Source organism: Nannobrachium achirus (assembly GCF_963921795.1).
Source record: "Nannobrachium achirus genome assembly, chromosome: 3".
NCBI classification, from domain to species: domain Eukaryota; kingdom Metazoa; phylum Chordata; class Actinopteri; order Myctophiformes; family Myctophidae; genus Nannobrachium; species Nannobrachium achirus.
The window spans coordinates 17594701-17621238 of record NC_137812.1 but is presented as its reverse complement, the minus strand read 5'-3'; the positions used below and the strand labels follow the sequence as shown (position 1 = coordinate 17621238).

Genomic DNA, 26538 nt, shown 5'->3' with positions numbered 1-26538 from the left:
TCAATCAAACAAGAAAAAGACGACATCATCTTCGTCTTTATCTCCTGCAATGAATTCCTTTAATTCAGCTTTATCTTCTTTGATATGTTCTTCAAGTATCAGAGGATTATCATCATAATATCCCACGTCCCCTAACTCAACTCCAGCAGCATGTGCAATCCCCATTACAGCCCCTACTGCAACCCCTACTGCACCCCCTACTGCATGACCTAATGCACCCACTACCTTTGCAGCAATTGGGCCAAAGTGAAATCCAGCTTTAGCCCCATAATAACCTCCATAGAGACTGCCCATAGCGGTCATAAGTCGAAAAGCCAAGAATTTGTTGCTTGTCTCAGCTTTCGCTCTTGCTTCCCTTTCATGCTGCTCTTTCATCTTATTTATTTCTTCTTCCAGAACCTCTCCCTTATATTTTGCCTTTAGTTCTTCTTCCTCTTTTCTCATCTTCTCTTCATTTGCTTTAAGAATGCTCTGTTTCTCTTCCTCTATCAGTTCCTCTGCTTTTTGGAACATCTCAGTGGTGTAGTGGATCCCTCCATTCTTCAACACCATGCTGTTGATTTTCTCCATCAGCTCAGTGACCTGAGAGGAATCCTTGGCTTTGTTGTTGAAGACATGATAGCGACCTTCACATTTGCTGAGTAATTCTTGCAATTTGGGAGTATTTCCCAGAATTTCTTCAACAGATACATCTTCATCTTCAAGCTGGTCACCATTAGTGAAGAGAATCATGGTGTATTTATTTGACATTGTGCCAAATAGTTTCTGAATCATTTCCACAGATTCCTGCTCCTCTTTTGTGAATCTTCCCAGTTTGATCACAGTCAGGAACACATGGGGACCAGGAGCAGCTAAACAGATACACTGTTTGATATCTGTAAGGGTTTCCTCTGTGGTGAGCTCGGTGTCAAACAATCCTGGTGTGTCAATAACAGAGACATTTCTACCAGCAGCTACACCACTCTCCTTCTGACAAATCTTTGTCAGAGATTCACCTGCCATCTTAGATGTAAAAGCTTTATGACCCAGGATGGTGTTCCCACTGGCGCTCTTTCCAGCTCCAGTCTTCCCAAGCGTCACAATCCTAACTTCATCATCATTTATGATGAGAGGTTATGAATGAACATTTGAGGTAAAAGCAGAGAGAGAGCGAGAGCGAGAGAGAGAGAGAGAGAGAGAGAGAGAGAGAGAGAGAGAGACAAGAGAGAAGGGAAAAAAGATTTAATGACTATACATTAATTACTTATAGTAGGCATGGTTGGTTTATGGTGCCACTAAAAGGAGGACATTCATTTTCACAAAAATATTTATATAAATTATTTTAGGCCTAGAATGCCATCCAGGATCTGGTGAATCATGACAATAAAACCTTTGATTCTGTGAGAAGAAAAAAATATAATGAAATAATAATAATTAATAAGGGTAACAATAATAATAAGGGTAATTATTACCCTTATAATAACAAGTATTATTATTATTATAATTATATACTGTATAGCCTACATTTAATAAATATCCTTTGTTTAGCGGTTTTCTATTTCCATTTTTCACAGAATCAAAGGTGTTATGGTCATGATTCACCAGGATCCTGGATGGTTTGATTCTAGGCTTAAAATAATTTATATAAATATTTGTGTAAATCTCTATGGGAAAAATGAATGGCTGATCTTTTTAGTGGCACCACCAAAATTTCATTTTTTTCTATCAATTACTCACTCCTTGCAGACTTGAATTCATTGATATTTTTTTAAGTTTTTGTCGCATTCCAATTTGAGGAGACTCTTTCTGTTTCCATAGGGAACAAAGCAAGCTCTTTATGTCTCCATAGGGAAGGAACCACTGCTCGTCATTATATTGGCTTAGGAATACAACAAAAAAATAAAAAATAGGCGATCTACAAGCCAGGCCTGGCACTAGCCGGAGGTACATCACTGAAACTACCAAAAAGTACCATAATGTTTATTTTTCTTTTTATTGCCAGTCTTGACAGAGGATGCGGTTACAACACATCACATTTGCAACACATAGTGAGCTTGTAGATCGCCTATTTTTGGTGAACCATTGGGATGCTGGGGTTCAAGTGGATACATTTTTTTTATATAGTATGTAAAGTATAGTATATAGGCTGCATGTGTTATGTATGCAGCCTACGACTATGTGTGTGTGTGTGTGTGTGTGTGTGTGTGTCAGGGTTTCCGCTAGGCATTTTTGGGGCCGGCCACCGTGGCCGGCAGGATTATAGTTTACCGGCCAATCAATTAATTTATCGGCCATATTATATTGAACGTCACACGTGTTTGCAGATGAGATACTGTATGTGCATGGTGCACATAATAATTACCCCATTTTATGTGCTGGGCTTCCTTAATTGCTCTTTATCACAGATGCAATTGAAATCTGTTCCTGAGTTAACAAAATAATATCCTTACTACTTATGTTATGTAGTAGGCTAGTATAAAGAAGTGAATAGGTTAAAGTGGGCGCGCAACACAAGCGAACCGTTTGCGCGCCCTGCCACACAGTAGACTACGTGGCCTACAAATTAATAAGTTAATTGTATTCTATATGATTTTGGCTTCACCGTCTCATGAAACCTTTATATGCAAACACACAACATTTGTTTTGTTTTGTTAATGTTATGTTGGTGCAAGGAAGGTTACTAACTTGCCTCTGTTGCTTTGACCACGATGGGATCACATCCATGCGATCAGAAAGTCATTATAATATCCACGATTCCACAGAGTTCGGGTCCCTTTTTCATTATCGTCTACTCTGGGTCCAGCTTGGTCTAGAACCCCAGTTCTGTTCTGATTATAACACTAGCGCATTAATGTAAGGCTATCAACTTGACGGAGCTGTGAAACGTGATGTGTGCTTCTCCGTAAGGCCGTGTGCTTGTCTAAAATAGCAGACATACAAGCTCACAGCGATGCGCGTTTCGACTTGTTGTGAGCTTGAAGCTCCTATATTTCCAATGCACGTAACATAGAGATGGGATTTATGGCTATTTGAAGTGAGCCGGATCTCTGGGATCCGTTCCTTTCAAAGAGCCGTTCAAAAGACTAGCGTGCTTTTCCCACCACTGTTCAGGAACGGCTCCCTACTGTGAACCGTTCATTTCAAAGAGCCGTTCAAAAGACTTGATTCGTTCGCGAAAGTCCCACCTCTAACAGCGCAGCATGAAGCAGCTCCGCTGTCGTCAGACTCACAGAAGACAGAACATGATACAAATTTAAAATTATGATAGGTTTTAATGGTTGTAGCTTACTACTTTAGACAAATAATTATGTGAATAATAAGATTAAATGATAAAATAGCCTAAGAGGCATTTTCCCAGCCGGCCACGGTGGCCGGTGGACTTTATAATTACCGGCCAATGAAACATTTAACCGGCCAATGGCCGGTAAATACCGGCTAACGGAATCTCTGGTGTGTGTGTGTGTGTGTGTGTGTGTGTGCGTGCGTGCGTGCGTGCGTGCGTGCGTGCGTGCGTGCGTGCGTGCAAGCGTACGTGTGTGTGAGATAGTATACATACCTTCTCCTGACTCGGCTTTGCCTGAATCTGAACTCATGTCTGTTTTGATGATTTTGAGTAGAGAGGGAGAGAGAGAGAGGGGGGGGGGGGGTCATATTTAACAATAGGTCCACATTAAAACTAGAAGACGGACAGATCTTGTCATGTTGCTATAAACTATATCTGTACTGTGTACGTACACTCCCCCCTTGCCATTGAAAAAGATTCTCTCATAGATAAGAAAGCTGATCTTCATTCAAAGGCCTGTGTAGGTTGTCATGTTTCTTGTTTATACAGTGCATGCCAAATTCAGGGTGCAACAACCTAGCCTGGCGGTGCCAGCCTCTATCACGCACCACCACTACCGCCAGGGGGTTTTGTTGTGCGGTCTGGTTTATTAACCAGGCTAGCAACAACCAGTGGTGTGTTCTACCGTGTTATGCTATACACAATATGTAGTATGACGTGCCTTAAAAAAATACACAGCAGGGCCGAGCCCTCTACTAGCTTATGACCACACACATGTTGTGCAGGCAATGATTATTATATCCCTCTGAAAAAACCTAGAACACACCACTGTGTGAAAACCTCCTTTGACTGAAACACGCAGTCTAATCAGCTGTGTGTGATGTTGCTATAGGTTTTCAATATAATGGGTCCTGGGACTAGGGTTGCCACCCGTTCCGTATAATACGGAATCGTTCCGTATTGGACAATTAAAAGATGCGTTCCGTATTGAACCAATACGGAACGCGGTTTGTTCCGTATTTAACCAAATGCCCCATAAAGGTCTGTCACACAAACCTCAACACAGAATTTAACAATAATGAATGAAATAAAACACAGGAAAAGACAGCAAAAGGAGGGAGAGGCATGAAGGACCGCCTGTGAGGCGGCTCGCAGTCGCTGCGGCTGTGGTGCGCTCTACGCTCTGCCTATAGTGGGGTTCCGTGTACATGTAATTTTTGGTTTTCATTTTTAATTTGTGTTAAAGTTTATTTTTCACTTCCAAGACAGTAGATTGTAGACAGTAGACACTTTATAAAATAGGCTATGCTCAGGTTTAGGCTAGTGAAGCCTATTCAGCCTAAAGTAAAAATGTTCAATGTTCATAAAATAGGCTATGCTCAGGTTTAGGCTAGTGAAGCCTATTCAGCCTAAAGTAAAAATGTTCAATGTTCTTTGCTAATAAAGCACTTTAAACTAGGCTATGCTCAGGTTCAGGCTAGTGAAGCCTATTCAGCCTAAAGTAAAAAATGTTTAATCTTCGTTGCTAATAAAGCACTTTAAACTTTAAGTATATGACTTAATGGTTTCTTGACTACCTTCTCTTTACTGACCACCAAGTGACCCAATACAAGAGCCAGGTTCAAATCATTCATACATTGCTTTATTTCATACAAAATTAACTTATTCATATTTTAGAAACAATTGGCCACTTCAAACTGCAAAACAATATAGGTTATACCATGTTGTGTGTTATAGTTATAACTATTCTATGCATTTCATGGGTTTGGGACTGCATTTTTTCACCGGCCGGCGGCTGTGCCACAGAACGCACGCACCGCGTGCCCGGAAGAGGTGTTCCTTATTTCATTTTCTCAAAGGTGGCAACCCTACCTGGGACCCACAGGTGGTCTTTCAAATGGGTCCCAGAATTATTCTATGGGTCCCGCGATGACACGCATTATTACCTGTGTAGGTTATCATGCTTATTATAACTCTATGGTGAAAACCCCCTTTGGATGCTGTGTGTGGTTAGAGTCAGCTAGATCAGTGGTTCCCAAACTAGTGGCGGGGAATTATTTTGGGGGATCAACAGATGATTAGCTTAAATTAGGAGCAAGTAGCAACAATGTTTTCTCATTCAACAGTAAACAAACTAACATGTAGTAGCCTAATAAGTGTATACAGGGTATCTGCACATTTACACAAGTTATAATACTAATTACCAAATTGTCAAATATTACACAAGAAAGAGGCAAACATTGTGAAAATAGCCGATCTACAAGCTCTGCCATTTTCACAATATTTATATAAGGAACCGAGTCCAACTAAATGTAATGCCTACAATTCCAAGTGCTTGTCAAGGTGGGGGTTGAAATATGATTATGTTTGTTTCAAAGTAGGCCTAGGCTAGAACATGCATTCTAGATTATGCTGTTGTAAAAGAGTTCTGTGTTTCTGCCTCCTTGTTGTGAGCCATCCGTCGCTGTTTGCTACCCTTGTTAAAGGACGACTTCATCCCCTGGTAGGTGGGTTTCCGAAGTGTCCACAGCCCCCGAGACATGGACCGAGTTAGAATTATATATTTTCCATACCATTTCATAATGAGCATTAGAGGACCAGTTATATGGAGATAGGTTGTTCAACCAAGAAATTATTTTATTTATATTCATGGGTTGCATTTGTAGTCCTACACCAGGCATTTTGAGGACCAACACAGGTGTTTTGATTAACGTAGAACATTGGTTCTATGCCAATCAGACAAATTGAACATCTGTATTGGTCCTCAATATGGTCGGTTTAGGACTACAAATGCAACCCATGAATTGTTTACATTTTGTACTTTTTGATTGGATCGAATGGTTGAATGACAGAGTTTTTTCCCCCCCATCGTCCACTATTGCTTTTGAGCTATGTAAAATGTGCTATTTGGTATTAAATAAATACATTGGAAAACTTAATGTAAAGTATAGGTCTACATGAATAGAACATGATTGAACATTTGACAATTAAAGTCTAATATTTCTACAATTGCTACAAATTGCTGCAAATAAATCCAATCATTAAGAGCATAAAGAAGTCGAAAGGTATAAACTTAAGTCTGATAATGATGTACTGTGCATGCTCAAATCATTTATACTTTACATTACTTTAGAGTTTAGACCATTTTAAAAATATTAAATGTTTTAACACTTTGAACAAAATGGCACATTTCACCATTTACATCAAGATGCCCGTTCTTATAGAGCCTATTCTGAGGCAGACAGGACAGACATACAGCTATACAGCTTGTTTCTACACAAACTAGGCATATTCATTTTTGCCGATAAGTAGATCAAATATACAACCTGCTTCCACAACCAGGGATGTAGTGGGGGGGGAACGCGGGGGTACGGAGTGCCCACACTTCTCTCAAGTCAAGTCAGTTGATATTATATTTTCATGTCGTTCTGACCCGGCAATTGGTTGAAATAGGCTCGCCAGCCGTGCTGAAATGTGTATGACTAACAGCAGATGGTAATATAAGATTTGAAAATGGATTAATTAATTGGAAATATCAGTTGTGGAGCTATTTTGAATGGGAAGTCATCAAATTATTGGTTGAGAACCACTGGTCTAAGGCTATTTCTGCTGCCGCGCAGACCCGTTTTAAGCCAGCGAAAACGTTATGTGCACGCGCACAGACGCACGTGCGTGCACGGGGAGTGCCCACACTTCCAAATTTAGCACTACAACACTGTCCACAACTACATATGTATAGACGTGAATATTACCTTAAGACACACCAGTACGCTCAGGTATAATGACTGATGAAGCACAAGTTTGTGTGATTACTCTGGTTTTACTTAATCAACATCACTTCTTTTCCGAGTGATGTCGAGGTGGAGAGATAGTCTCTTCACTAAGAATAATGGTCACAATGTAAGTGAATGTTCTCTATTGTTCTAGACTATCTTAACACATATGGTAGCCTACATTATGGGGAACTCTGTAAAACGCGAGCATAAGCATACATATTTAAAATATTTTATTTTGTGCAATACAAACTTCTTGCTACTATTCCTATCAATTTTATCCAAAACCCATACACATTGATAGTCATAATAGTCATAGTCATAAAGTACCGGTATTCAAAAGTAAAAATTACATAGTCGTTTATTTTTATATTAATTAATTGTTGTATTGAAATGTTGGAAAAATTTAAAAGCGGTGAAAATACCTTATCATTGCAAAACATTGTTTCTTAAATTCATTATATTTGTCTTTAAAATGTAATGGAGTTAAAATGTTTTTGCAACAAACAAACAACAACAACCAAATACTCAGGTGAAGTACAAATAGAAATTCAACAATGTATTTGTAAAACGATCCACGGACACTGAACAAATGCCGTCATCAAGTAAAGAGCTTAAAGGGGCTCCACCATGTATATAAAACTCTATTTTTATAAATATAGGCTCAAAATTTAGTCTTAGACAGGTGTAAGCCTTAACAGCCACTCTGACCATACACTGTCATTTCAACTTGCTCTTCTATTATTAGGCTCCCCAGCTGCAGTACCCAAAACGTCCTTTGTTTGCTCTGGCGCGCCTTTAGTGGGGTTTTTCCACACCCCCACCCTCTCACCACTTTTCCCCTCCCACCTCCCAGCCTCATTTGAATAGTATTGAAGAATAGTATCCGTGTTGCTGCCCGTGTGTGTGTGTGTGTGTGTGTGTGTGTGTGTGTGTGTGTGTGTGTGTGTGTGTGTGTGTGTGTGTGTGTGTGTGTGTGCAACACACAGGGGAACAACAGCGCCCCTCCCTTAACATGTGTGGTCAGAAAAGGTACTTCGGGCTACATACAGACACGCACGCATACACACACGGCCACGTATAGGAGACGGTGTAACCACCGCTCAAAAATATATAGAAAAAATGAAAGAAAAAATAAATTATGGTGGGGAACCTTTAAGTCACACTTTCCCATCTAGGGTCCTGAGCAAATGTCTAATGTCTCTTTTGGGTCTCGACCTGAAAAGTGGGAACCTTGCACGTTTCACGGCATTGCCGTGAAAACCTTGCACGTACACTAGATTCCCATTCCCAAGGTAGAATCACCTACCAGTTAACAAAGTACTCAACCCCAGTAGGCTACTTGAGTCAAAGACTCAAAGTATTGATTTTGACAAGACATTTTGTTTAGTTTTAGCCATAGTCTTAAAAAAAACTGACTGTCAGGTTCCGCGTGCATTTGTGTGTGTGTGTGTGTGTGTGTGTGTGTGTGTGTGTGTGTGTGTGTGTGTGTGTGTGTGTGTGTGTGTGTGTGTGTGTGTGTGTGTAGGATAGCATACATACCTTCACCTGCCTTAATGTCAGTTTTTTCTTTAATGCTTTCTGAGAGAGAGAGAGAGAGAGAGAGAGAGAGAGAGAGAGAGAGAGAGAGAGAGAGAGAGAGGAGGATTTAAGACAGACAGATGATGAGAGAATAAGAGAGACGCACGCGAGCACAGACACACACACACATGGTTGGTTCCAGGCATGAGCAACACTATAAGACGCCTCAGGGCGACATAGGCGACCTCGCCCTAAAGGGCTGGTTCGCAATAAGCAGTCGTTTAGGGCCACAACCACTAAGGGGGCCACCGGCCACATCATAACGTATGTAATTTATCCCCATTCTAAAACTAGCATTATTATTTTAATATTTAATGAAACAAAGATCTCACACAAGACACAACAGAATACTTTGATAATATGCCACATGCAGTTGAATGTACAGTAAGGTGCAAATTGCATTATGCAATCCATAGTCTTTCCTTATTAATTTGTGTCTGTGTGCCGAGGCTGTGCTGCAGTTGTTAAGACTTTTTGTGTTGTGACCTGCCATTTAGACGGCTGCTCAAGTCACTGTATGTGATGAGGCCATCAGTTCGTATCCTCAAAAAACTAAAATAAAAATAAACACCAAACTTCTGTGCAGTCAGTAGGGGGCCACGTAAAAATAATCGTGCATATGGCCACCTATGTCCTTGAACCGGCAGACACACCCACGCACAAGACATACAGTATATCCACAAAAGCATAATCACTGTAATGTAATGCCTCAACTGTGTCCCCAGTTACCGTAAATATGCACTGTACCTGCATAGGGCATAACTGAGATAAGAGCCATGCAAATGCTTCACATTCTTCTGTATGAAATGCATATGATTCCCAAATGGTAGATTTTAATTCATTATTTGGACACACCTGATTCCAATAGCACTAATCTGTATTGATGTGATTACTATAGTGCGCATAGCCGTGTGTAATGGTCACCGTTTGACAGGTAACACCTGTCACAGTCACTATAATATTTAAATAACAAAGGGATAATATGCAAACATGGACGGTCTGACAGCAGAATTGAGCGTAGACATACAGAATAGAGCTATGGAATCAGGTGCATCCAAATAATTAATTAATTGATATGTGCACTGCGCAAATAGGTCATGAGTCATGACGTCCCGATATACATCATAGCATTTGATTTGGAAGACTATCATAGGCCTACTGCTAGTATGCTTTATGGTGAAGAAGATTTGTAAAATAAATAGGATATGCAGCAAAATTGTTCTGGTGGGAGGCGCGCAGATCCTCCCGCAAGCATAAACTTTCTGTGTCTGGTTCTGGTGAGCTCTCCTCTGCTCTGTGCCAAATTCTGTCTGTCTGTCTGTCTGTCTGTCTGTCTGTCTGTCTGCCCACAGCGTGGCAGCCCGGCCAGTGCGCTGCATAGCGTGTCATCTTTGCCTCATCTACTTATACAATTGAGCAAAGAGCATAGGCACAGGGCACAGGACACAGGACACAGGACACAGGACAGTCCACAGTCCACACAATCCGCTCATTCGCTAGAGAGCAAGAGAGAGAGAGAGAGAGAGAGAGAGAGAGAGAGAGAGAGAGTCTCAGGTTACAAGAGGGAAGGGGGGGGGGGTCAGCTGCACAGGGGGAGAGAGAGAGAGAGAGAGAGAGAGAGAGAGAGAGAGAGAGAGAGAGAGAGAGTCTCAGGTTACAAGAGGGAAGGGGGGGGGGGTCAGCTGCACAGGGGGAGAGAGAGAGAGAGAGAGGGGTCAGCTGCACAGGGGGCACACACACACACACACACACACACACACACACACACACACACACACTCAAAATACATGAAGAAACAGTGCTTTTTGTGGGCAACATGGCTTGGAGCAGTTGTGCGTGTGTGCATGTGAGCACGCGAAGCGTGCGAACTCTAGGATTCGCCCGCCGAAGGCGGGCGATATTCTAGTTAAAGACAACCGACTTTTAAGCCAGGCAAAATGGATAAAAAAGACGGACCCTTGAACATTTAGGCGAAATGGCTCTTCAACGGTGGTGAAAAGACTCTCCTCCACGGCGAAAGTGCCAGGCAAAAGGACCAAATTTGAGGCGAATACGTTTTAGGCGAATGGGCTGGTGACCCATTACATTAGGAGACAAAGCATAAAAACATACATACAAGAACAATGTATAAAGTGCATCAATAAAGTTTAGCAGCGTTTTCATATATTCGTAACTAAAGTAACTCGTGCATAAAAGTGCAGTATTGCTTTCAATTATCACCACCGGTTAACAATGTATTCATTCCCAGTAGGCTACTTGAGTCAAAGACTCAAAGTATTGATACTCCAGGTCAGTGTTGATTTTGATAGGACATTTTAATTTAGTTTTAGCCAAACTATTTTGAATAAAATGTGATTGAGTTTTTGTAACATTTTAGTCACCTGCAATGTTTTAGTTTTAGTTTAGTATTAGTTGACTACATATCATATGATTTTAGTTGACAACATTTACAGTTGATTTTGTAGACTATATTGTATTTTGGCGGGCATTAATGGTGTCGTAATGCCAGATTTTACGCTTGGTTTCTATGCTGAAAATAGCCGATCTACAAGCCGTGAAAACGAGTAGCATTGTGAGGCATTGCTTCATAATTCATTATGTTGTTGTTTTTTTGGCCCGAAATATAGTTTAGTGAAAAGTTAAATATTTGTCTTCAAGTCATAATTTCCCCAAAATAAACAACAACTAAAATACTCAGTTAAGTTACATTACAATTTACAAATTCAAAAATGTCTTTGTAAAATTATGTCAGCTGCTGACCACTGAACAAATTGCTGTCATTGACATCAATTAAATAGGTTAAGTCACAAATTACCGTCACTTAAAATCGAGATTGTCTTACCTGCTTCAATGTTGAAATCCTATAATACTGGAGAGACTCAGAGGAAGTATAAAGACTTCATCAACAAGGACCAGCTCAGCTCACTGACACTTCTGTGGCATCTACCTGACACTTTATGGATTACAGTCAGCATGCAAGTCCTTTGATTGGGCGAGCCAGAGATCTATGTATCTAACCCTAACCCTACGTATTTAACCCGGTTGTTTACAAGAAGTGTGGCCATGCTGTGAGCAGAAGTGAGCCGAAGATGGAACGTTCATGCTGCAGCACAGAGAGAATCAAGGAAGAGGAAATCAAACATGCATTTTGAGGGGCTTAGTGCTCAAGCAAAGCAAAAAAAGCTAGAGAGTAGTAGGGACAGTAGAAATCTCATTAATCCATTCATGCACGTCACTAATAACTATAGGTGAGAGGTATTTGGCTACCTCACAGCCTATTTGTTTTGTCAAAGAGATTGGCTAAGATTGGCATCTAAAGTTTGCTGGAATGGTTCGCTTTGAACAAAATGCCACAAATGCCACTTGCCGTGAAAGTTCAGACATGTCTGTCTTAGCACCACTAGGAGGCCGATCTTTGCAACCTGACCTGGTGGAGTTACCAGTTAATACATCTCCTTTTCATTGTCAGGAATATTTAGTATTTGATTAATATTCCTTGTAGAATTAAACTGCTGTGGTACATCAGGATGTAGTGACAATGCATTCCTCACTCAACACTAAGCCCCGTTTTCACAGAGCCAACTTCTGGAAGTTTTTTCAAAAGTTACAGGCCACTTATTTTGTGTGCCGGAAGTTTTGGTGTCCGAAATGTCATGGCAACCTACCTAGTAATTTTTGCTGAAAGTACCGGGAGAATACAAATTTCCCTGCAGTGAAAACACATAGCGTGATTTTTTACGTTTTCTTCTTTTCTTTTGACAAGCAGGTGCTGAAAGGAGCCAATAAGGGCATGTGAAAACACCCAAAAAACAAAACTACTGGAAAGTTATGCTAATTATAATTAATTATTTTACAGGGAAAATTCCGGAACTGTAGTGAAAACATGCCTTTAGTGTTATCATTGATTGAAGCCCTTTATGGGCTTCCTTTCTCGCCTGCACATATTTTCAAGCTTTTTTTTAATAATGTTAACATGTATTGTTTGTTTTCTTATTGTGCAAATAAATAAATAAATAAAAAATACATAAAAAAAGCTACCTTGCCAACCAGAAACGTTTCTGAACATGATCTCCTCCTGTCCTCAAATAACACTGTCCTCTGCAAAGCCAACAATATGTAGCTACTGTAGAACATCAATATAACATTATATTAACAACTCACCCACACTTGTAACTTTTATGTTAGGATGGACTTTTCATCTACAGCAGTGGTTCTCAAAAATGTTATGTCATGGACAAAATGTATTTGGTCGCGGATCCCATCAGAAAATATTTTGTGTGAGAGACAAGATTATAAGATTTGTGTTTCAAATCACATTCTACTTTTGTTCTGTGAAGTGCATTTGGTTTAAATAAAGTTTGATTGATTGATTGATTGATTGATTGATTGATTGATTGATTGACTTTGACTCCCTCCTTATTTATCACACACACACACACACACACACACACACACACACACACACACACACACACACACACACACACACACACCGAAAGGTTCTGTGAATCATTGTTGCATAATTGTTTCCTGCAAAACACTGTTTTCTTGATGTAGCTTGCCTTAGTTTTGATATTAACAATAATAAAGGCCTGACACATTTTGTTAGTTTTCTTTTAACTAAATTATTGACTTATTCTCTGTTTGCATTCATTGAATATATGCATTGTGTTAGAAACCAGCGGACACTTTTGGTGTTGATGAAAGTTGATGATGGTGGTAAATATGAAAATGCAGCAAACGGCTCTGTCTGGTGTGTTGTAGAGAATAGCACGAGAGGAGAGGATGAGGTTAACCGTCAGTGCTGTGCTAGCAAAGTAGGCTACAGTTTGAGTCAGAGGAATACATGGACAGGAAGTTTATGGTTGTCTGTGTTGGAAACTGCAGCAAACAGCTCTGCCTGTGGTGTAACGAACATCACGAGAGGAGGGGATGTGTTCAAAAAGAAGGCTGTAGATCATGTTTAGCACTAGCTGAGAAATGACAGATGTGAAACCTTCAACCTAACCACAATCCCTATGCATTGCAAAGAACACTTGCTTCTCTGCAACCACCATCGAATCGAAAACATAGTCAGAGACGACAACAATTCTACATTGGCTTTTAGTCAGGGGATATCTTCAGAAATAGTGTCTAATCCTGGAATAAATTCCTTACCAAAATATGTCTTCACCAATCTGTTTGTAAAGGTGTCTAGTAACACATCTAACAAAGACTGAAATTCAATTTCCCTAGGAGAATCCTTGACAATGAGGCCCCATTAAATTAACTATATGGGATAAATATAAATAAATATTCCAGGACTTTTTAAGATATCCCCTGATTATTTTCTTGGACTGTGGGAACAAACACCACAATCTTTTTTTGACAAGGAAAAGTTGATGATTGTGCGTGTTGGTGGCAGCTAACAGCTCTGAGAAAAGCATGAGAGGAGAGGATGTGGTCATAAAAAACATTGTAGATGAGAAAAGACGGTAGCACTTTACAATAATGACCTGTTATAAATCATTTATAAACATTTATAAGCAGTTTGTAGATGAGTAATAAACATGAACAAACTATGAACAAATGTTTACCTAAAAATTTACAAAACTGTTTTAAATGTCATTTACATGTTATTAGTAAGGTATTAGTAAGTAGTAAACTGATCATGAATAAACCATTTATATACATTTGTAAATGATTAATAAATCATTTGTAACTAAAATTAGGCATCGTTTATATGCTATTTTTAGATAAGTAACTAATCATTTACAAGCTATCTATAAACCTTGTAAAACATTCCTAATATATCTATAAATCATTAGTAGATGTTATCAAGAGCCCTAATGTAAAGTGAAGACTAGGTCGCAAGTTACTATGAAAACCTCCACCGGCTGTCTGTCAGTCCCTCCGTCAGTTTGTCCGTCAAGTCACGTCACGTCACGTCACGTCACGTCACGTCACACTTTTGGCCCTACTTCTATCTCCGGCACCGTTGCCCCTATCCATGCCAAACTTTGCACGCACACTCCTTGGCTGTCTGTTAATGTGGCCTCCTTGTTTGTTCATGGTTAACATATGCTTTGTAAAACATTCCTTATAATCTACCAGTAAGACTCCCTAATCGGGAGATAAGCGACCGTTGGTCGCTTATCTCCACAAATAGGCCAAAAGTTTGTTTTACCAATTATTACACTCTATGTGAACATTTACATCAACAAATCCCAAGTACTATGCAGAACGACCCATTTCAAGTTTTTAATGTACAACAATATTTCGAAAATAGGTCTACAAGCTCACAATGCTACACATTGTACTCGTCCCTTATATTCCCATAGGTTATATGGAGAACTCAGTGTTTGTCAGTCCTTGTTCATTTATGCCCATATATGGACATCTCTATATCTACTGTAACAGTCCTTGTCCCTTTATGCCCATATATGGAGATCTCTTAACTGTAAGTCCTTGTCCCTTTTATGCCCATATATGGATATTCCTGATGTCATCAGTATATGAACATATATGGGCTTTCTGATATGCCCATATATGGAGATCTCTTAACTGTAAGCCCTTGTCCCTTTTATGCCCATATATGGATATCCCTGATGTCATCCGTATATGCCCATATATGGGCTTTCTAATATGCCCATATATGGAGATCTCTGTATCTCCATATATGGGTATAAAAGGATACTTCAGGTCTGACATCAGGTTTGTTTATATTGGGTTGCTAGGTTTGACATCACAAACTCCATGGGCCATCTGACCTAGAAATCTATATTTGGGCATAGATGACTCATCGTGACCTCATCATGATTTCAATCGCTATAAAAGGACTCTCAGTGACATACACTCTCCACAGATAAAGCAGTCAACCAGCCTACCAGTCAACCCATTCTTTGATTACTTTGTACAACTAGATTAACTTTTCAATGGCATCCCCACTGGAATTGACCGAAATGTACGACAGACAATGCCGGTCTTATACCAGGAAAGAAGCATTTCTTCGACTCAGACCTTATCGCCAGGGTTGGCTTATAGCAGCTGTCGGTAGATAATGCCGGTCTTATATAAGGGTAATTTGTGTACGGTGTGATTTGCCATGGTTACTCATTGAAGTTGAATCTCCATATATGGAGATAACCTACGCATCACACTAAGGCTGACCTCACCAGCCCATATTTGGGCATGAGCAACTTATGTCTCCATATATGGAGATATGATGACATCACACAGTCCTCAGCCGATGATGTGGCGTGATGTCATACAATACACAAACAAGCCCAGATATGAGCAGGGCAAAGGTGTGACGTGTGACGTGTGACCGACCGACCGACCGACCGACCGACCCGACCCCGACCGACGGACGGCCGGTGGAGGTTTTCATAGTAAACTGCTCCCTGACGGTCGCAACAACCTCCACCTCTCACGTCATACGGGTAGCCATAGTTACACCTGGAATGTTGAATCTCCATATATGGAGATAACCTACGCATCACACAAAGTCTGACCTCACCAGCCCATACTTGGGCATGGACGACTTATATCTCCATATACGGAGATGGCCATATATGGAGATACGATGACATCACAGAGTCCACAGCTGATGATGTGGCGTGATGTCATACAATACACAAACAAGCCCTATATAAAGGGGCAATTCTCACCAGGGAAGAGAGCATTGCCTGGAATGTTGAATCTCCATATATGGAGATAACCTACGCATCACACAAAGTCTGACCTCACCAGCCCATACTTGGGCATGGACGACTTATATCTCCATATACGGAGATGGCCATATATGGAGATACGATAAACAAACAAGCCCTATATACTGATGCGATACCGATGACATCACAGAGTCCACAGCTGATGATGTGGCGTGATGTCATATAATAAACAAACAAGCCCTATATACTGATGCGGAGATATGAGCAGGGCAAAGGTGTGACGTGTGACGTGTGACCGACCGACCGACCGACGGACGGCCGGTGGAGGTTTTCATTGCGACCGTCAGGGAGCAGTTTACTATGAAAACCTCCACCGGCCGTCCGTCGGTCGGTCGGTCGGTCGGTCGGTCGGTCGGTCGGTCGGTCACACGTCACACGTCACACCTTTGCCCTGCTCATATCTCCGCATCAGTATATAGGGCTTGTTTGTTTATTCACGCCACATCATCAGCTGTGGACTCTGTGATGTCATTGTATCGCATCAGTATATAGGGCTTGTTTGTTTATTGTATGACATCACGCCACATCATCAGCTGTGGACTCTGTGATGTCATCGTATCTCCATATATGGCCATCTCCGTATATGGAGATATAAGTCGTCCATGCCCAAGTATGGGCTGGTGAGGTCAGACTTTGTGTGATGCGTAGGTTATCTCCATATATGGAGATTCAACATTCCAGGCAATGCTCTCTTCCCTGGTGAGAATTGCCCCTTTATATAGGGCTTGTTTGTGTATTGTATGACATCACGCCACATCATCAGCTGTGGACTCTGTGATGTCATCGTATCTCCATATATGGCCATCTCCGTATATGGAGATATAAGTCGTCCATGCCCAAGTATGGGCTGGTGAGGTCAGACTTTGTGTGATGCGTAGGTTATCTCCATATATGGAGATTCAACATTCCAGGTGTAACTATGGCTGCCCGTATGACGTGAGAGGTGGAGGTTGTGATATTTGTGGAGATAAGCGACCAACGGTCGCTTATCTCCCGATTAGGGAGTCTTACTGGTAGTAAACTGCTCCCTGACGGTCGCAACTAAACTGCGACCTACGGTCGCAATCATCAGTAGATGTTACCAGTAAGACTCCCTAATCGGGAGATAAGCGACCGTTGGTCGCTTATCTCCACAAATAGGCCAAAAGTTTGTTTTACCAATTATCAAGACATACGGGCAGTTGACAGTTTGCCATGGTTACTCATTGAAGTTGAATCTCCATATATGGAGATAACCTACGCATCACACTAAGTCTGACCTCACCAGCCCATATTTGGGCATGAGCAACTTATGTCTCCATATATGGAGATATGATGACATCACACAGTCCTCAGCCGATGATGTGGCGTGATGTCATACAATACACAAACAAGCCCTACAGTATAAAGGGGCAATTCTTGCCAGGAAAGAAGCATTTCTTCGACTCAGACCTTATCGCCAGGGTTGGCTTATAGCAGCTGTCGGTAGGACCATATATGGATTCTGTTAGTGTGGATCTCCTAACAGGGCATCATCTGGGATACAATCCCTTTTATGCCCATATATGGAGATCCCTAACAGAATCCCTTTCATGCCCATATATGGAGATCCCTAACAGAATCCCTTTTATGCCCATATATGGAGATCCCTAACAGCATCCCTTTTATGCCCATATATGGAGATCACTAACAGCTAACAGAATCCCTTTTATGCCCATATATGGAGATCCCTAACAGAATCCCTTTTATGCCCATATATGGAGATCCCTAACAGAATCCCTTGTATGCCCATATATGGAGATCCCTAACAGAATCCCTTTTATGCCCATATATGGAGATCCCTAACAGAATCCCTTTTATGCCCATATATTATGGAGAAATCCCTGCTCTGAGTATCTGACATCAGTGTGATGTCACCTGTTTATGCCCATATATGGAGATCCCTGCTCTGCGTATCTGGTTGCTATGGTAAACAGTTGGTTGCTAGGGTAAAAAAACATGGTTGCTATGGTAAACAGTTGGTTGCTAGGGTAAACAGTTGGTTGCTAGGGTAAAACCATGGTTGCTAAGGTGGTTGCTAACGTACACTAACAGACCAGCAACAACAGACTGTTGCCACAGCAACGTACACAAAGGTTTGTGTACACATGTGGTGTGATGTCATACTGATGCGGAGATATGAGCAGGGCAAAGGTGTGACGTGTGACGTGTGACCGACCGACCGACCGACCGACCGACGGACGACCAGTAAGACTCCCTAATCGGGAGATAAGCGACCGTAGGTGGCTTATCTCCACAAATAGGGCAAAAATGTGTTTTTCCCAAATCTTCCTGATCCATGTTGATGACATGAGTGTAGACATGCTGTGTAGTGATATTCGTGATTTTAGGGCAAAAACTGTAGGAGCAGTGTCCAAAAATGTGTTTTAAAAATCGGCCTGAAGGTGGCGCTAGAATAGGGCCATGTGAGAAATGAGGGGTGGGGTCTCCGCGTTGCCTTGGCGGACGAATAGGTACCGGCCCCGGCTCTCCCGGACGCTCCTAGCCCGAGTTACGGCATTTTATGTGCGCTGCAGTGGCAGGGGGTCCTCCACTGGGGGCGCCACCACTTTTGCATCCGTTCTGGAGCACCAGGAGTCGGTGGTCCCCGGGAATTCCCCGTGAGCAGCCCCGTTGGGGTGGTCATTTGGTCATTTTTGCACATTTGGTCATTTTTTACATCTGGGGGTCCCCAGGTCCCTGGGGCTCCGGGGGTCCCTGGGGCTCCGGGGGTCCTTGGAGGTTGTAGTTTGGGAGGCAAGGAGTGTGTGTGTAAAATCTGGCATGGATCGGGTCAACGGGTGCGGAGATATAAGCAGGGAAAAAGTGTGACGTGTGACCTGTGAGCACATTTGGTCATTTTTTACATCTGGGGGTCCCCCAGGGACCTGGGGGTCCCTGGGGCTCCGGGGGTCCTTGGAGGTTGTAGTTTGGCAGTCAAGGAGTGTGTGTGCAAAATTTGGCATGGATGGGGGCAACGGTTGTGGAGATATGAGCAGGGCAAAAGTGTGACGGACTCACTGACTGACTGACGCACAGACAGCCCGTGGAGCTTTTGGTAGTTGAGACCGTAAGGTCGCAGTTTAGTTGCGACCGTCAGGGAGCAGTTTACTACCAGTAAGACTCCCTAATCGGGAGATTCTCCACAAATATCACAACCTCCACCTCTCACGTCATACGGGTAGCCATAGTTACACCTGGAATGTTGAATCTCCATATATGGAGATAACCTACGCATCACACAAAGTCTGACCTCACCAGCCCATACTTGGGCATGGACGACTTATATCTCCATATACGGAGATGGCCATATATGGAGATACGATGACATCACAGAGTCCACAGCTGATGATGACCGACGGACGGCCGGTGGAGGTTTTCATTGCGACCGTCAGGGAGCAGTTTACTATGAAAACCTCCACCGGCCGTCCGTCGGTCGGTCGGTCGGTCGGTCGGTCGGTCGGTCGGTCGGTCGGTCGGTCACACGTCACACGTCACACCTTTGCCCTGCTCATATCTCCGCATCAGTATATAGGGCTTGTTTGTTTATTGTATGACATCACGCCACATCATCAGCTGTGGACTCTGTGATGTCATCGTATCGCATCAGTATATAGGGCTTGTTTGTTTATTGTATCTCCATATATGGCCATCTCCGTATATGGAGATATAAGTCGTCCATGCCCAAGTATGGGCTGGTGAGGTCAGACTTTGTGTGATGCGTAGGTTATCTCCATATATGGAGATTCAACATTCCAGGCAATGCTCTCTTCCCTGGTGAGAATTGCCCCTTTATTGCGACCGTCAGGGAGCAGTTTACTATGAAAACCTCCACCGGCCGTCGGTCGGTCGGTCGGTCGGTCGGTCGGTCGGTCGGATCGATCGGTCGGTCGGTCGGTCGGTCGGTCGGTCACACGTCACACGTCACACCTTTGCCCTGCTCATATCTCCGTATCAGTATATAGGGCTTGTATGCTTCCATTCTTGTCAATAAAGTCCATTCAACCTTAATTGCGACCGTCAGGGAGCAGTTTACTATGAAAACCTCCACCGGCCGTCCGTCCGTCGGTCGGTCGGTCGGTCGGTCGGTCACACGTCACACGTCACACCTTTGCCCTGCTCATATCTCCGCAATCACACTGCTAGCTTCGCTGCTGGTGATGTCACTAGCTATGATGTCACTGTGACTGTGCACCATGCCCAAATTTGGAGATCATGTGTGGCAAAATATCAACAAACGAGTGAAAGGCCTTTATCAAGTAACCATAGCAACTAAAAATCAACAAATTGTGCAAAGTGAAATATCTTTATCTGGTAACCATAGAAACCAAAATAATCAACAAATATGAGTATTTGTCCCCTTGTAGTATGTCACTAATTTGAAATATGTGGGAATGGCTGACACAGAACTCCATATTTGGACATAGAAGTGACAGACAGATGATATCTCCATATATGGGCATAAAAGGGCATGGCTGATGATATCTCCATATATGGGCAATTGGGCATAAAAGTCGCAATGAGTAGTATCATATATGTCTCTATATATGGAGTTATATGTTGTTCGTGTCCAAATATGGGACTTGTGAGGTCAGACTTAGTGAGATTCGTCGGTTATCTCCATATATGGAGGGATGTGTTGGTTATCTCCATATCTGGAGATTCAACCTTCAACGATTTTGACATCTTGTTACTAATCTGTCGGTAGATAATGCCGGTCTTATATAAGGGTCATTTGTGTACGGTGTGATGTCATACTGCCAGCATGACTCACACCATCCTTCCTAGACGATTTTGACATATTGTTTGTGGAGATAAGCGACCAACGGTCGCTTATCTCCCGATTAGGGAGTCTTACTGGTTGCGACCGTCTGGGAGCAGTTTACTATGAAAACCTCCACCGGCCGTCCGTCGGTCGGTCGGTCGGTCGGTCGGTCGGTCGGTCGGTCACACGTCACACGTCACACGTCACACCTTTGCCCTGCTCATATCTCCGCATCAGTATATAGGGCTTGTTTGTTTATTGTATGACATCACGCCACATCATCAGCTGTGGACTCTGTGATGTCATCGTATCGCATCAGTATATAGGGCTTGTTTGTTTATTGTATGACATCACGCCACATCATCAGCTGTGGACTCTGTGATGTCATCGTATCTCCATATATGGCCATCTCCGTATATGGAGATATAAGTCGTCCATGCCCAAGTATGGGCTGGTGAGGTCAGACTTTGTGTGATGCGTAGGTTATCTCCATATATGGAGATTCAACATTCCAGGCAATGCTCTCTTCCCTGGTGAGAATTGCCCCTTTATATAGGGCTTGTTTGTGTATTGTATGACATCACGCCACATCATCAGCTGTGGACTCTGTGATGTCATCGTATCTCCATATATGGCCATCTCCGTATATGGAGATATAAGTCGTCCATGCCCAAGTATGGGCTGGTGAGGTCAGACTTTGTGTGATGCGTAGGTTATCTCCATATATGGAGATTCAACATTCCAGGTGTAACTATGGCTACCCGTATGACGTGAGAGGTGGAGGTTGTGATATTTGTGGAGATAAGCGACCAACGGTCGCTTATCTCCCGATTAGGGAGTCTTACTGGTAGTAAACTGCTCCCTGACGGTCGCAACTAAACTGCGACCTACGGCCGCAATCAAGAGCCCTAATGTAAAGTGAAGACTATTCATTGGTTACGAATGTCTGTTAAATATGAACAAAACATGGAGGCCACATTAACAGACAGTTGACTGCCAAACCACAACCTCCACCCCTCATTTCTCACATGGCCCTCTTCTAGTGCCACCATGAGGCCGATTCTTGCAACACACATTTTTGGACACTGCTCCTATAAGTTTTGCCCTAAAATCACACAAAGCGGAACACAGTATGTCTAGAGTCATGTCATCAACATGGATCTGTCCCATTTAGCATCACCATCAGGCAGATTTTTTCCAAACAATTTTTTTTTACAAAGCTCCTACAGATTTGGGCCTAAAATCACGCAAAGCTAAAGTCATGTCATCAACATGGATCTGTCCCATTTCCCATATTCCCTCTCGATTGGCTACGACTGCCTTCTAAAGTTTGTGTATGCGATGTGATGGTCGCTTATCTCCCTATTAGGGAGTCTTACTGGTAAATAATGAATAGTCTTCACTTTACATTAGGGCTCTTGATAACATCTACTGATGATTTATAGATATTTAAGGAATGTTTTACAAAGCATATGTTAACCATGAACAAACTCGGAGGCCACATTAACAGACAGCCAAGGAGTGTGTGTGCAAAGTTTGGCATGGATAGGGGCAACGGTGCCGGAGATTAGAGTAGGACCAAAAGTGTGACGTGACGGACAGACTGACAGAGGGACTGACAGACAGCCGGTGGAGGTTTTCATAGTAACTTGCGACCTAGTCTTCACTTTACATTAGGGCTCTTGATAACATCTACTAATGATTTATAGATATATTAGGAATGTTTTACAAGGTATATAGATAGCTTGTAAATGATTAGTTACTTATCTACAAATACCATATAAATAACGCATATTTTTTAGTTACAAATGATTTATTAATCATTTATTAATGTGTATAAATGGTTTATTCATGATTAGTTTACTACTTACTAATACCTAATAACATGTAAATGATGTTTAAAACAGTTATAAATGTTTAGGTAAACATTTGTTCATAGTTTGTTCATGTTTATTACTCATCTACAACAACAACTGCTTATAAATGTTTAAAAATGATTTATAACAGGGCATTATTGTAAAGTGCTACCGAAAAGACTGATATGAAACCATCAGCCTAACCATGTCCCATATGCCTCGCAAAAAACACTTGCGTCTGCAGCCACCATCTTTGCAACTTGTTAAAGAAAAGGCCAAACGTGCACTTCCAAGGTACATTGTAAAAGCAATTCACTGCGGTATAGGCTACTGAAAATAGTGAAATATGAAGATCTATAAGCTCACAAAGCATCACAAGATCTGCTATTTTGACTAGTTGTGAAATAGCATATATGTGTGTGTGTGTGTGTGTGTGTGTGTGTGTGTGTGTGTGTGTGTGTGTGTGTGTGTGTGTGTGTGTGTGTGTGTGTGTGTGTGTGTGTGTGTGTGTGTGTGTGTTGGGTAAGTGTTGGTATATGTTACTTTATATAAGTAATGTATTACTTATTATAACCCTCATTTTAAATGAATACACTTTGTTACACATTACTGTCTGAGCAAGAGAAATATATTAATATTAATATTACAATTACTTATTATTTTTAAGTCCTCTTTTTCGTAATTGTTTAAAACTGACATCATGGGCCGCTATGCTCAATAACAAGCTTGAGTCCAAAGCTTATTGATACCGGGTACTCAATAAATATGTTATCGGGTTATCTAGCTACCCTTGTTTAGGGTCCCTAGTAGCAACCTGTGTGACACTGCTGCTGTGTTTCTGACATGACATGACATGACGTTATAGACTGGGCTAACTGTTTCATTGTTAGGCGTTAGCCCTTGGGCATGTTTGGTCTGCGCCAAAAGCGTAAAGTAATGCAATAACTTAGTATCATTGTTCATTGTTCATTGTCAAACGAAACACAGCACTTGTTGAGCAACACATGAATTGACTGTAAGGCGTGGTTTTCCAAGTTGCATCTGGTCACTATAATTAAATTCACTTGACATGATTTACTGAAAAGTAGGGTTTATTGAAAATAGGGTATAACAATACATTTTATTTTTGTGGGTGACCATAGCTGAGTGGTTAGGGAGCCTGCCTGGGGAACCAGTTCCCCTGGTTGTCCCCGGTTCGATTCCCGGTCAGGCAGCAATGTGTCAATGCGTCCCTGAGCAAGACCTTAACCCATAATTGCTCCCCGAGCGCCGTATATGGCTGCTCACTGCTCCTAGTTGTTATAGGATGGGTAAAATGCAGAGAACAAATTTCACGTATGTGCAAATGTACTGTGATAAACAGTCCCGAAGGCGTGGGGCCATATTATTATTATTATATTATTATATTATTATTTTACAGCGATACGATTGGCATCAAGATACATGGTTGACAATACATGGACGATAATGGTTCATTCATGGCGATACGATTCAATGATTTCAAATCATGGACATTATATCTATTTGAAAATATATGGACAAACCTTGACATGAATAGAGAGATAAACGATTACACACATATATCAATAAACCAATTGTAGCGATATTTAATGTAAAAGTAAAATGAAACCCCACTTTCTTCTTCTTAAAATTGCTAAATACAACGCACAAGTAGTATCGATCAAAATGATTCGATGGGATTATTTGCACTACAAAACGATTCGATACCATACAAAGTCAAACAATAAAATATTTAGCTGTTTGCATATCGAAATACAGTAGAACATCGATGCAGTTACTGTACCTCTACTGAAAAGGGTAGAAATGCCTTAATGTTACAATACCAACAAATATCAATCTAAATATCTAAAGGTGTGTTTCAGAGGTGTAATAAGTAATAAAATATGATATGATATAATAAAGTAACATTAAAAGTATCAAGCAAACTTTTTTTGCTGAACTAAAACACACAATTCACAAATATGAACTATATAAATTGTAAATTGTGATTTATTGACTTTTCATATTATAAATCCTATTGAAGCTTCCTGTAATTCATTGGATGATGCACTTCCCCTTTTCTAAGGCAGCAGCCAACGCTACTTTTCCCAGAGCTTCAAAGCTCTCTTTTGTAAGAAACACTGCTGCGGCCCCTATACCCCCCCCTAATCCACTCCCTACTAATGCACCAACTGGGCCAAACATACATCCAACAGCAGCTCCAATTCCAGCACCAGCAGCCATAAATCCAAAATTCATGAATTTATTTGTCATCTCAGCTTTAACTCTTGCTTCTAGTTCATATTGTTCTTTCAACATTTTCATTGCTTCTTTCAGAGCCTCTCCCTCGTGTTTTTTCTTCAGTTCTTCCTCCTCTTTACGTCTCTTCTCTTCATTCTCTTTGAGAATTCTCTGTTTCTCTTCCTCTATTGCTCTCTCTGCTTCTTGGAACATCTCAGTGGTGTAGTGGCTTCCTCCATTCTCCAACACCATCTTGTTGATCTTCTCCAGCAGCTCAGTGACCTGAGAGGGATCCTTGGTTTTGTTGTTGAAGACATGATAGCGACCTTCGCATTTGATGACTAATTCTTGTAGTTTTGGAGTATTTCTCACAATTTCTTTAACTGGGTCATCTTCAAGCTGGTCACCATGAGTGAAGAGAATCAGGGTGTACTTAGCCGATGTTTGGCCAAATACTTCCTGTATCATTTGCACAGTTTCCTGCTCCTCCTTTGTGAATCTTCCCAGCTTGATCACAACCAGGAACACATGGGGACCAGGAGCAGCAAAACAAATGCACTGTTTGATGTGTTTAAGAGTTTCCTCTGTGCTGAACCTGGTGTCAAACAAGCCGGGTGTGTCAACAACAGCAACATTTCTACCAGCAACTACACCTCTGACCTTCTTACATCTAACTGTCAGAGATATAGCTCCAAACTTGGCTTCAAAAGCTTTATGACTTAGGATGGTGTTTCCAGTGGCGCTCTTTCCAGCTCCAGTCTTCCCCACGAGCACAACCCGAACGTCTTCATCATTTAATATGAGAGCTGGAGGATAGAAATGGTATGGTTATGGACATTAACCTTTTAGGTTTCCAAAATGGCTTTGAAAATTACCGGTACATTACATTGTTTAAAAAATGTATAGTTTTTCTTTGTCTCATGGCAAGTTTCTTACATTTACTCATGTCTTCTTTTTTCTTACTTTCTGAGAGAGAGAGAGAGAGAGAGAGAGAGAGAGAGAGAGAGAGAGAGAGAGAGAGAGAGACACAGACAGACAGACAGACAGACAGACAGACAGACAGACAGGTTTTATAAATCTGCATAGGAAGACAGATGCTTTATACTCCACTCCATAAATTCTGTGTGGACAATTCACATCCCTTTCAAGATAGTTGGGACACCTCCTTTACACATACATTTCTACATTTGTTCCCTGTCTGTAGGATACTGATTTTTATTCCTCTTCAAAAAAGTAATGTTTATGATTCCCTGCAGAGGGTATGGAATGTTGTTTTTTAACATGCGCACAATGAATAACAAAAATGCACATCAAATAATATAATATCACA

The 26538-nt window shown here is 41.6% G+C and overlaps 1 protein-coding gene across 1 annotated transcript; it reads right to left on the bottom strand.

The window, feature by feature from the left end:
• On the bottom strand, positions 1–26171 carry LOC308282034 (GTPase IMAP family member 8-like; the record flags this gene model as incomplete). The annotated part of the gene is made up of 3 exons (XM_080722382.1): positions 26145–26171; positions 25285–26014; positions 1–1102 (listed from the first exon to the last, which is right to left on the bottom strand). The coding sequence occupies exons 1-3, from the start codon at positions 26152–26154 to the stop codon at positions 1–3; spliced, it is 1842 nt and encodes a 613-aa protein (XP_080578508.1). The 5' UTR covers positions 26155–26171.
• Between the last annotated feature and the right edge of the window lie 367 nt (positions 26172–26538).